This window comes from Vicugna pacos, chromosome 3 (genome assembly GCF_048564905.1).
Source record: "Vicugna pacos chromosome 3, VicPac4, whole genome shotgun sequence".
Taxonomy (NCBI): Eukaryota; Metazoa; Chordata; class Mammalia; order Artiodactyla; family Camelidae; genus Vicugna; species Vicugna pacos.
Window position 1 is genome coordinate 7,578,286 of NC_132989.1, and position 13,013 is coordinate 7,591,298.

The 13,013-nt window shown below is 34.4% G+C and overlaps 1 protein-coding gene and 1 non-coding gene across 5 annotated transcripts in view; one reads left to right on the forward strand and one right to left on the reverse strand.

Annotated features, from left to right (window-relative positions):
• The window catches only part of RNF145 (ring finger protein 145), a 66,466-nt gene that overhangs the window by 35,947 nt on the left and 17,506 nt on the right, over positions 1-13,013 (forward strand). For all 4 annotated transcript variants that reach the window (XR_012066478.1, XM_072953672.1, XM_072953678.1 and 1 more), the window contains exons 6-8: positions 1,758-1,933; positions 5,527-5,667; positions 8,077-8,259. Coding sequence is in view for 3 of the 4 variants with exons in the window: in XM_072953672.1 (XP_072809773.1) it covers positions 1,758-1,933; positions 5,527-5,667; positions 8,077-8,259 (500 nt within the window). In the remaining variant the exon portion in view is untranslated. The remainder of the gene's footprint in view (positions 1-1,757; positions 1,934-5,526; positions 5,668-8,076; positions 8,260-13,013) is intronic.
• TRNAV-AAC (transfer RNA valine (anticodon AAC)) lies at positions 2,697-2,769 on the reverse strand. The gene has a single exon. It is a non-coding gene; the product is annotated as a tRNA-Val (tRNA).

Consider the following 13,013-nt stretch of genomic DNA (forward strand, 5'->3'; position numbering starts at 1 on the left):
TCTTTGCTGAGTGCATATGCCCTGAGGGTGCAGGAAGCTTTCAGATTGGCCAAACTGATAAAGCGAAGTCAAGCATTCCTTGCTGTTTCTGTTGTGGCCCTAGGGGCAGATTTCCCAGAAGAATTTCCCTAAGCTCTTGGCCTGAGCCTGATTCTACTGATTTCTTCATCTTATATAATGATTAACTTGGGCAACTTGCCTGAGAGTAGACTTTCACACCTTCAGTGAAGAGCTGCTTCATGGGGAAGGGTTGTTGTATTGAGTCACAGTAACAAATTTATGTGTTTTTTTATTTGAATTCAGCCTTGTGGAGCTACCCTAGTGGGCAAGAAGCCGTAGATGTTCAGTAAATATTACTTAGATACTAAATGTTTAGTTAATCACTGTAAGGACAAAGCTTCCATTTTCAGTTTCATGTTTACCTTCTCGGTTGCCATAAGGCTCATATATCACTAGGTGTTGTGTTGAAAATAAAGCATAGGTTATGAGAGTCATGACTTGGAAAGAATCGGATAGGCAAGAAACGGAAACTCAGGTTTTCTGGTGGCCTGCTCCTTGAATGGAAAGGAGGAAAAGTGATCCTCCTTTAATCAGTTTGCTGCTCAGTGATCAGTTTGCTGCTAGTAATAATTTTGCAGCTAGCTGGGCAATTTCCCTTTCAGTATTTTCTTGTTGGGGAAAAACAGAGGTTAATCTTGACTAGATTTTAGAAAAAGCATTTGATTTACAGATGAAAAAGTTTAAATTTAGAATAACCTGCAAGTCAGTGTATTTTAACTTGAGGCTTAAAGAACTTTATCTACTAGATATAGATATTAATCAGAAACTTGAACAACTTCCAAATAGATGTATTTTAATTTAAGGTCTTTATAGTTATTGAAACACTCTGGCATCACGTTGAGAGTTCCAGAAAGACCATTTGGCTGCTTAGGTTAGAGTTTGTAACCTGCCTGATGTGTTACCAGGGTCTGGTCCCTGGCTTAGTAACTCCAGAAACTTGGTTACGCCTATACTCTTAGGCTGAATCAGATTGTGAGAGTTAATTCTCCCTAATCAGTCTCTGTAAGAGATTGTTTTTTAAACTAGACAGCTAATTTATTGACCTGTAGTAGCTTAGTAAACTTTGGGTGTACCTTTTTTCCCAGTGTTAATGTACTTGGCAAACCAAGTCATTTGAGAAATGTTGCTTGACAAATACACAGTAGGAGCAAGGGGGATTGTTTTGTCTAGGGGAAAACACTGGCTAGCTATCTTTGCTCCATAATAGAGTAAACTTCTCCAGTAATTATTCTGTCTTCCATCAGGCTATTTCTCATCTATGAGACATTCCTAAATAAACCCTGGAACATTCTTTTACATTTCCCTTCCCCCTAGCGCCTCAGGCAGTATTGTGTCATTCATGCTGGTCCTGATCCTCTTAATTAGGTATGAGTGAGTTTACCAAGCCTCCTCAAACTGCATTTGGCATAGTTTTACTCTGAATGTGACCTTTTTCCTGGACTGTTAGGGTAGTTGCCATTTGGTGAGTGTGTGTCAAGTGTTAATAATAATGCAAAATCAGTAAATTAAAAAAAATATACTATTTGCTGATTGTATGTATAGAGTTAACTTTGAAGGAATTTAGCTGAAACAGTCTTGCAATAAAAGAAAAGCTATTCAGTTTTTGTCTTTTAAGTACTTCAGGTTAAACTCTTTTGTGTTTAAAAGTGTTTATTGGAGTGATGCAAGATGTTTTCCTGTTGTATTTTCTTACCCAGGTAGTGGAGGTGTATGGCCTGCTTGCCTTGGGAATGTCACTGTGGAATCAGCTGGTAGTCCCTGTACTGTTCATGGTTTTCTGGCTCGTCTTATTTGCTCTTCAGATTTACTCCTATTTCAGTACTCGAGATCAGCCTGCGTCACGAGAGAGGCTTCTTTTCCTTTTCCTGACAAGGTAATTAATAAGAGAATATGTTACTGTTTATAACCTTAGGAGGAAAAAACTGATCTAGAAATAGTTAAGTTTTGCAAATTAACTTTTATCAATCTTATTATAGTGCTTCATATTTAATTAAGATAGAGTTTTCATTCAGCGGATGCCTAGTTCTGGCAATGCAGAAAGGTGCTAATATAATAATGGTGGTTTATTTGGTTGCACCATGGACCAAAGTGCAGCAAATGATTTGTGGAAAGGTACACAGCAAATTGTAAAAACTTTTTTCAATTTCAAGTTAAATTATTGGAAAAGAAAAATATGTTATTAAAAATAATTCTTACTTTTATTAAGTAGCTAATATGTGCCAGCTATACTACTAAACACTTCTTCATACTTAATTTTATAGCAACCGTGTGAGAAGGGTGCCTTTATTATCATTGCCATTTTAGAGCTGAGGAAACTGTACCAAGAGTAACTTGCTCCAGGTGATGACACTGCTCAAAGCAGCAGCGCTGACACTCAGACCCCATCTGGGTCCAAACCCTGTGACTTACCTGTGTACTTTCATTATGTCATCTTATTTTTAACGTTTTGCTTCATTACTGAGATAGAGTCAAATAATAGTGAAATGAGTATGTCATAGTAGTTTACTGTTTAACCTAAAGGAATGCTAAGATTTGGTTTTTAAGGTAAATTATTATTATTTAAAAAATTTTTGATTTAGTTTATTATTTTTTTGGGGGAAGGAGGTAATTAGTAGCTATTTATTGATTTATTTATATGGAGGTACTGGGGATTGAACCCAGGACCTCGTGCATGTTAAGCACATGTTCTACCACTGAGCTATACCCTCCCACTCAAGGTAGATTAGTTTTTAGAAGAATGTCTTAAGTCATTAGAGTCCTTTTCCACCTCATTGTCTTCGTTGTGAGCTTATGCTAGGACATTTACCATTTTTCTATTCCAAATTTTAATCTCAAGCCCTCAGTATCTAGCAAGTGGGTGTATATCTTCATTCTGTGGCTCATTGTCACTTTAAAAGGCAAGAAAGAATCTCTCCTCCTGAATAAAATAGGTGAATAAAAGTTTTGAGTTTTAGTTAATAGAGCCATTGTTTCTCAGCCATCCAAAATGATGGCGTATCATGCACTAAGTGGTGTAGGGAATGAGAAGTTTAAGACAAATTTACTCTCCTTAAGGAACATGTCATTTGTTAAGATTGAAAATGTTACAGAGTTAAATATCAATAAAAATGTCATGGAGCAATACTTATTTTAACACATAAGTAGAATAAACTTATTGGTACTAAGTTAAATTTTGTACTTTCTGAGACTTTTAATTAAAAAGTAGCTTTAGTAAACATGCAACAAATTGATACCAAAGACTTAAAAAAATTTTTTTTATTGAAGTGTAGTTGATTTACAGTTTAGTTTCAGGTGTTACACCAAAGTGACTCAGTTATACATTTATATATATATATTTAATGGCCAATTCATTCTTAACTAAGTTTCACTGTTATTTGTTGTTGTGTAAATATTATGGAGAATTTAAAAATGATGCAAAAAGTAACTGAATTTAAAGAGAAAGAGAAATACACAGTTCTGTGGTTAGGATAACCAGTAACCTAAGGGTAGGACTGAGATTGATCATGTTTAAACTAGATTGTTACCCATTGTGAAGCCTAATCACATGGAAAAGAGCATTCTGTCAGTAAGCTGTGAATGAATTTGGATCTACTTACAAAGTAAGAAAATAACGCAGAGATTTTAGGTAAGGTTTAGGTATCTTGCCAAAGTAGTTTTCTTCTCTATTTCTTTTCCATACACAGGGTAGATTGCTTTTCTCAAAATAAGGCTGTTTTAGTTTGGTGTTTAGTAGAGAGTCCCTGCCTGGGTCTTTCGTTCACTTACATCTCGGTAAGCGTTCTCTGTCCTGATGCTCTCGTGCGCCAGGCTGTAGTTGTCTGTTGCCTTGCCAGAGGACAACTCACTTACAAAAAAGGAGGATCACAGGTTTCCCGGGGTACCCTGGCTGAAACAAACTGACAAAGCCCGAGCAAACAAACTGAAAAACAAGAAGAAGGGTTTTTTTGCAGTCAGGAAGTAGAAACTAAAATCAGTAAAATGTCTCATTGAAGACAGAGGGAAAAAAAGTTTTATAAATTTCCCACTCTTTCACTTCCCCAAAGCTAGGTTAAAACCTTGTTTCTTTAGTATGCTCTCTTTAGAAAAACAGTACACACACTTTTCTAAAGAGAGGGAAAAAATACTCTCCTTTTGAAAATATAATTAAATCATACTGTTTGGTTGTAAAAGATTTCTCTAAATATAGTCATAAGAATAGAGAAATTGTATGACATTTAGTAAAATTTTCAGACTTACCCAGTGGGAATGAAGTAAAATCTTTAGTGTTTTTAGCCATGACTCTCATATTTTTAAATTACTGGACAATTTATTGAAACATGTAATACAATGATTTCACTGAGAAAAATGTCAAGTATTTGAAAAATTAGATTTGTAAGAATGCCATAAAATTATTTATTCTTTAGTTGTCAGCTGCCATGATTGGTAGATATTTTGGCTCCTTAATAGAAAGCCAAACATTTTTTTCTCATCATAATGCACTTTTGTCTATGTAAAATTGGGTATTTTCATATAAAAACTAACATAAGCAGTTGTGTAGGAAGGATAACTATGTAGCAGAAGCATGGAGCTATGTAGTGAAAGACAGATACTGATTTGCCTAAATGAATTCCTCATCCTTACAAATGAAATTCTAATTCTTCACTGAAATTTTTAAACATATGACATTGTGCTTTGAACAGTTACTATGTGCATGCTGAATCCAAATTGTTAGTACATAATATTATACACATTTGAAAAATATTTTTCAAATTATTCTCTATTTTTAATGAAAGTATTGAATGTATTTCTATAAAATATGAAAGTATTTCCAAGCTTTAGTGTAAGGTTTTCCAGTTCTCCTTATTAAAAATTGATATTAAAATTATTTTTAAATGTCTTGGGCTATATGCTTGGACATGCTTTTGAAATAACCCAGGAAAAAAAAATCCATTTACCTAAGTTAAGTTAAAATTAAAAATGGAAGACACTGTTGTGAGAGGCGTCAGGAGCTGTGAAGTCAGCTTTGGCTCTGCCACATAGCAGTTTGGTCAGATAGGGAGTTTGGGCAAGTAACCTCATTAACAGTACAGTCTAATCAGTTTGAACAGCCAACATTTTTCAGAAGGAACTATACACATTTCTTTTGAATATTATCAGCCTGTAGATTATATGTTTCTTAAGGTTTGAACAAGATTTAGGCCCTTAGGGTTTTACTGCATTTGAAGGAGATGATAGATAAATAAAAATAGAGAAGACTTTGTTTTAGATTTGGTGTGATGTACTGAATATTTGCCAAAGATACAGAAAAAAGAGGTTAGGATAATAATAAGAATGAATTTGAATTATTAACAGTGGTTAGGTGATTTCATCTCACATTTTGGGTGTTTTCATTGAGGATCAGATCAAGTTTGGTGGTTATTTAAAGACCTAAGGTGTTTTTATTCCAGAAAAAGTTTTTATCTGTAGTTTATTTCCCCTCTTTTCTAGTATTGCGGAGTGCTGCAGCACCCCTTACTCACTTTTGGGTTTGGTCTTCACGGTTTCTTTTGTTGCCTTGGGTGTTCTGACACTCTGCAAGTTCTACTTGCAGGGTTATCGAGCATTCATGAATGATCCTGCCATGAATCGGTAAGTTCTGTATCCTGAATATCTCTAGAAATTTAAATCTTACATGACTTGAAGAAGTAATGATGAATTTCTTTGTTGATGAATTTTAGACAGAATGAAATTTTGAGTTTGTTTTTTTGAACGGTTACAATATTTGGATTAAAATACTATGAAAAAGATAAATTCTCATGTATGAAAGATGTACTTTTGTTGTGTGTATCTTACAAAAATGCATATTAAACACTTCCTTTCCTAGACTTAGTTAAGAGATTTTTGATAGCTTGCATTTTCCAGTTTGTGTTGCCCTGTTAAAATCAAATTTCTATATTTGATACTTTTGTGACTTTTTTTTTATGTTTGAACATAATTTTGATAGTGATTGAAGTTTCAAAGGATGCATTAATGAGGATGCAGAATAGTTTAAATCCAGTTGTTATTAAATCTTTAAGATCAGGTATTAGGAAACTATTTTTGGAACGCGTCTGGGTTTCTATTATCTTAATACAGAGGTTTAATGGTTTCACTTACATAAGTTTATATAACTTATTAAATTATTTAAATCTTTAAGGAATAGTTCAGAATTAGTGGATACTGTGTAAATTGAGGGGATATTTTAATTTTGTATACGTTAGTTTTTTTTTATGACAGAAAAGAAAAAAAAGCTGTCCTCTCTAATTTTCTTGCCAGTTCCAGCTAGCACCTCTATAATGGAAAAAGGGGGTGGGGGCAAGAAAGAAAAATAATTCATATTTAAGTTCACAAAATTCATGCCATTCAGAAAACACCAGATGGAAAGTGACAACATGCTCCCCCGACTTCCCATCTCCTTTCCCCACAGGCAGTAGCCATAGACAGTTATTTTACAGTTTATTATAGATTCATCTCCACATTCTATACACACCATTCTGCACCTTAGTTTTTCACTTAATATAGTTTAGGTTGGTGTTTTGTTTTTTATGTGGACACATAAAAATGCATCTCATTCTTTTTGATGAAGACAGTATTACAAAAAAAGATGTACTCTTTTTTGGTGGGTTTTTGTTTTGTTTTGTTTGCTATTTAAAAATAATGCTGCTGTGAGTATCTTTGTTCCTATCTCTCTCTTTTTTAAACCCTTAATTAGGAAAATTTTAAACTAACAAAATTGAGAGAGTAGTAAAATGGACCCCTGTGTACCTGGTACTGTCTCCAGTGACATGGCCGTCTTGTATCGTGTGCCCCTGTCCTCCACCCACCCTGCCCCGTCTTCCATAACCTAGCTGCATTTGTTTGGAGCAAATCCCAGATATAATATCATTTTACCTATGTACCTTGTGGGAAAAAAAGAACTACAATAGAGCATTCATTTTTAATACAAAAATTCCTTAACATCAAATACCTAGTTGGTCTTCAAATTGCCCTAATTATCTAAATTTTTAAAAACTTTTTGTTTGCTCAACTCAGGATCCAAACAAGGCCTGTTACTGCAGTTGATTGGTATGCCCCTTAAGTCTCTTTCAGTATTTAAGTCCCTGCTGTCTGTTTTTCCTTTTAATTTTATTCTTTGAAGACATGAGATTGTCCTACTTAGTTTTCCAGTCTAGTTTTTACTGATTGTATCACCATGATGTCACAGAACATGTTCCATTATTCTCTATTATGTCTTATATATTTGTATCTTAACTTCTGTGGTACATCCATAGGGTAAAGTGCCAGTAGGATTGTTGTTAAAGAATATGTACATTTTAAATTTATCAGCAAATTTTTTTCCAGAAATGCTATATCTGTTGATAGCTCCACGTTAGTCTGTCCATATTTTTTTACATTCCTTGTCAGTACTTGGGTCATCAGACTTTAAAATATTTGCTAATATGTGGATTTGAAACTGTACCTCTCCTTTGCTCGCTTCTGGTGTATTTGCAAGTTCTTCGTAAGTCAATAGGATAAGAAAGTCTTAGGACTTTGTATGTATTTTCCACATGGAAATTGAATTTCAAAAAATGTATTATGTCTTTGGTTCTTACGTTCTTCTTAAGGAGACCTTTCCTAATCCAAGATTATAAGGACATTCACCTATGATTTTATCTTTTATAATCAGGATATAGCTCATGATGTAAGTATGGATAATTCAGTGGATATCTAAGAATAGTAGAGGTATCTGGTCCATTAGCAAACCTGGTTAGAACACTTTATTTATCTTAGAAGTTGCTTTTTTCTCCTCATTATATGCTAAAATAATAGGATAAGAATGTTTTGCACATGTGGTGATGTATTATGATTTTGTGTTGTTACGTTGATGTTATTTAATAAATTAATACTCTCATCAGGTTTTTTGTTCAAGTCAGAATAGATCACAAATATGGAACAATATTTGTCTCGGCCTTTGGATTACTTCCTCTTGGGATTAAATGTGATTCTGATTGTTTTTTGGAAAATGTCTGCTTTTTTTAGGGGCATGACAGAAGGAGTTACGCTGTTAATCCTGGCAGTGCAGACGGGTCTGATAGAGCTGCAGGTTGTCCACCGGGCATTCCTGCTCAGTATTATCCTCTTCATTGTTGTAGCTTCTATCCTGCAGTCTATGCTGGAGATTGCAGACCCTATTGTTCTGGCGCTGGGAGCATCGAGAGACAAGTAAGAAACTTTCCAAAAGAAATTTTTGTCATATTCTTTACGTGAATTTCTTGTCTAAAGATTTAATTTTGTTTACAGTCAGAAAATGGGTAAATAATTGGTATTAGCTTATTAACAAGTGCACATTTTTGTTTTTCCTATATATTTGACTTCTGCTTTTTCTTTTCTCTAAACATTCCTATAGTTAAAAGTCACATTGAGAGCCAAATAAATACACATAAACTTTTTCTTCAGAGAAATGTAATACTTTTTATATTTTTCCAGCTTTAAAATTAAGAACATAGAGCATAGCATTTAGTTCAGGAAATATGACAAATATTTAATTTTATTCTGTGTAATGCTAAAGGAGAGAAAGCATTGATAGAAATGCAAATGAAGATAAAGAAATAAAGGCTGTCACGCAATCATAAAGATACACATTTATGGAATAATAGTCTCATCTGATGGCTTTTTGCAGCTAACTGAGGTTATAATGGGGATTCTTGACACCTTATGGGGACCAGCTGGATTCATGTTCATCTCATACTACAGAAATTTCCTTAGGGAATAAAAGTCAAATGATTACCTAGCTCTTTAAAATGCTATTTTGACTTATTGTAATTTATACAAGGACATTCTATAATGAATTGCTTGAAATACATTGCTGCTCTTTTTTTGACATCTGTCTATACATTCTGATTATCAGTTATTGAAATACTTGATTTAATTGCTTCTTTGATACTGTTTTATGAGTAAGGGAACAGGCAATCTTTGGGGGAGACTGAATTTTGACAGAAGATTTTTAAAACATTCCAAATTATCATTTTAATTATAGTTCATCAGATTTATCTTTCTATCCCTAATCCCATATTGCCAAGCATTCTGAAAATTTTCTGAAATGGTAGAATGGCTGAAAGAATCAACTTAATGTAAATAAGCTGAAAGCTCTTGGATATGTTTGAGATAATTTAAATCATCATAATCATAGTTATTTGAGATTTGATTTTGAGGTTTAGGGTTTCTCACTAGGAGCATTTAAGATGCTGAATTCAGTGAACTGAGTTAAATAGTCACTTAAATTGGGTTTTGACTGAAGTACAATTACTATTTTGTCATCTCTGGCAGTATTTTTTTAGTATTATTAATTATTCTAGTTAAAAGACTAATGTAATTCTGTAGAAAGTTTGTAAAAGAGAAATAAAAAAAACCCCATGATTCCACTGTCATAAGAGCCAGTAAATCCAGTTCTGAGTCCTTTCGGGATGCTGAACTCACCTCATTACTGGCTTCTTCCTCTAAGATAAAACGCAGAGGAAATTTAGAGGGAGAGGAGCAAGGCTGAGAAGCCCTGTGTGTGGGTGTGGAGTAGTTATTTTGGGTTGGTGTCAGTGTTATTACTGCTGTCTGTAGCAGCATTCGCCTGAGTCAAGAGAGGCTCTTGGCTGTAAAAGCATAAAATGGGAGTGAACTGTTCCGGTCTGTCTTCTCTCCCACCATTACCTATGGTAATAAGAGAATATGATCAGCAGTTAAACGGCAATACTTTTTTAAACAAATGAAATGGAATAGTTGTGAGAAAAATGTAACTTACTAGAACTGACTCAAGAATTAAAAAGCATGGATAGTTCTGTAACTGTTACAGAAATGGAAGCACGTGGTAAACATCCTGACCCAAATAGCATTATAGGCAAGATCTGCCGAACTTTGAAGGCACAGATTATCCCTGTTTTTAACAGACACTTACAGGCTATAGAAAAAATACTCACCTCTCCTACCCCAGCTCATTCTGTGAAGCCAGTCCAAATCCATACTGAAATCAGATAATTTGAGTAAGATAAAGTTTATTTCACTTACAGTAGGAGATACGATGAATAATTGGGCTCAAGTATAGACAGCTGGATCAGTAGAACAGAGCGCCCCAAACAGGTCCGTGTATGTGTGGAACTTTGGTGCGTGACAGAGGTGCGTGTCACATGAGTGGGGACAGGTGGTGCTCTTCTGTAGCGTAGCTGGGAAAAGTGGTTTCTATTTGCTAAAGGATGGAATTCCTGTCTCACAACCATAAAGAAAAGAAATCAGCTCCAGAATGGTAGAGACTTAATAAATATCAAAATAAAAAATTAAATCTCTACATAGGGTAGTGTATTTTACACCTTCAGATAGGAAAAAATTTCTTAAACTGATGGAGCTGGCTATGAAAGACTGAGACTAAGAATGACTACGATTGTGAAAGAAAAGCACGGTAAATCTATTACAGTTAATATTTTCTAAACCTAAAGATAAATTAGAAATGATCGTTATAAACTGGGAGATGTTCATAATATTCACACTTGCCTAAGAATATAGAAACGGCTCAAATATGTATACATAAATATATACTCAAATTATACAGCAGATTTTCAAATGACCAACTTTTCATGAAATGGGTTGGGGTGAATTAAAATTTTTTGTTTTCATTTTATAGTGCTTAAACTATTAATGGAATAAGATTCCAGTATCATTTTCCTCTATTCTTTCTATATTTAATTTTAAATTAGATTTTTATTGGATTTTAAATGCTTAAATAAGGATATATATGTATTTATGTGTGTGTGTATATAAAACACAGAAGTCAGACATGAATTTAAAACTGTTGGCATAATGTATTTACTCTTCTATGTCTGTGTATAAGTATGTTCGTATGTATATGTAAATATGTACCTATATTATATAAATGGATCATGGCTAGCTTGATTTTGAAAAATATATTTAAAGTTTTAAGGCAAATTGTCCCAGTATAACTACTGTTATAGTGGTCCCTTTCTGCCTGCCGATCTTTAAAAAAATAAGCCTTTTATGTTTGGAATCTCAAAGTAGAGCTACGGTGGCAGGTTTATGTTTGACACAACTTCTGATAAGAGAAATGTTTGGCAAGAAAAGATGTAAAATGCGTTCAAAGTACCTAGCTTTAATTTTAGCCATGATAATAATTCACTTTCTTCTCAGAATTGCTAGTTGTAGAGTCCTGCACAGCATAGCGCTTGACTTTGTGTGTGGTTGTTTTCCCTCCCACCTGTATCATAGTTAAGGTAGGAGGGATGAGTCACGCTCCTTTTCTGTCTCCTCGAGGTCCTTTGCATGGATTTGAGGACATACTGCGGGTACTAATATTTAGTTAAGCCAGCTTAATTTTTGTTACAGCTGTGAGCTTTAAACTGTTTTGGTTGAAATTCACATTTCCTCATAATGATTTAAAATAATATGTGTTCATTTTTATAGGAAATCATTAAATAATAATTTTAAGTCTTGATATTCAATTTACGTAGGTTGTTAACTGTGTTTTGTTTTTGAGAGAGGGGACAACTGTTTTGGGCTCATGCTGATTTCTTTTGATTTGTAATCCCTATGTTAAAAAGTCACCCCAGCTTTGACTCTGATTTGCCCAGGAAATGGAAGTATTGAGCATCTTTTTTTTTTAATACATAATCTATTAGCTTATAAATTGGATATATAAAGTAAATAATAAACATGTAGAAGGTGGAAATCATGCCTTTTCTTCTATTGCACAAAAAGAATTTTTCAAAGTTCTGCTTAGGGCACTTGTTGACGGGGTTTTTTATATTTTTCTATTAGAAGAAGTTGGCATATGATCTGTATTAAATTTGGGGTATATTTAAAGAACAATCTATTAAAATATTGCAGTGTACAAAGAGGTAAAAGAAAAGATTATGTTCCTTCTTCTTTTGCTGTAACTCGGGTGGGGGAACTCCTGCTGCGCATTCCACTGTTGACAAGGAGGGTTCGAGTGGAATCAGAAGCTGAAATCTAAGTCTGAGAAATCTCGACACGTTGTGTGTCTTAAAAGCATTAAGTTATACATGTGACTATTCCCCTTTGTAAAAACGATGAATTAACTTTTGTCCTGCCTACATCATAGGGCTTTGCAGTTGGATGAATAGACGGGTAGGTAAGAAATGGTAGTAATAGATGGAAAGTAATTTGAAAAATAGCAGGCAGAAGTGAATTTTCAAGTATTATTTGGCACTTACAGACAAGCCTTTGTCCTTAGGAGCTAGAGTTTAAGTTTGGGTGATAAGAATTTTTTATTTGTGTGTGTGTGTGTGTGTGTGTGTGTGTGTGTGTATACACACACATGCATAACTATTTTTATTTAGGTAATAAATATAAAACAGAAATATAAAGAACTTTAGATACATATGATATATATGAAAAATGTATTATATATAAATATCTGTGTATTGATACAGTGTTTCAGTTCATTATATGATTGTTTGGTACTGGTGTTACGAGTTCTGAGTGATTCCTAGGGAAAGGATTATATTACCCGTGTAAATATATTTAGCTTGAGCTAGTCTAAAGGGTTTAGAAAAAGAGTGGGATAGAGGTGTTTCTGATGGGATATTAAAGAATGTTTATATTTTTTTCTGAGACGTCAATTAATTAACCATCTTTGCTTACAGTGGGGGGAACAGATACTGAGCAGATTGGACTGAAAAATTGGGAGTGGGGGACCTCAAATGCCAGGCTGGGAAGTTTAGAGGAGGTGCTGACAGTTTTGTGCTGGCTGAGCTTTAGGAAGATGAGTCTGTCCAGGCGCAGGGGCTGGAAGGCAGGAAGATCCGCCAGTAGATCTGAGAGCGCAGCAGTTCATAGTTTCCTCCCGTCTCAGCAGTTGAGAGGAGTGATAGCCCTGCTACTCGGGAGCCGTTCCTCTTAGTGACACCGCACTGACGGCCGCAGGGAAGAGAACGTCATGACTTAAGACTGCAGATTAC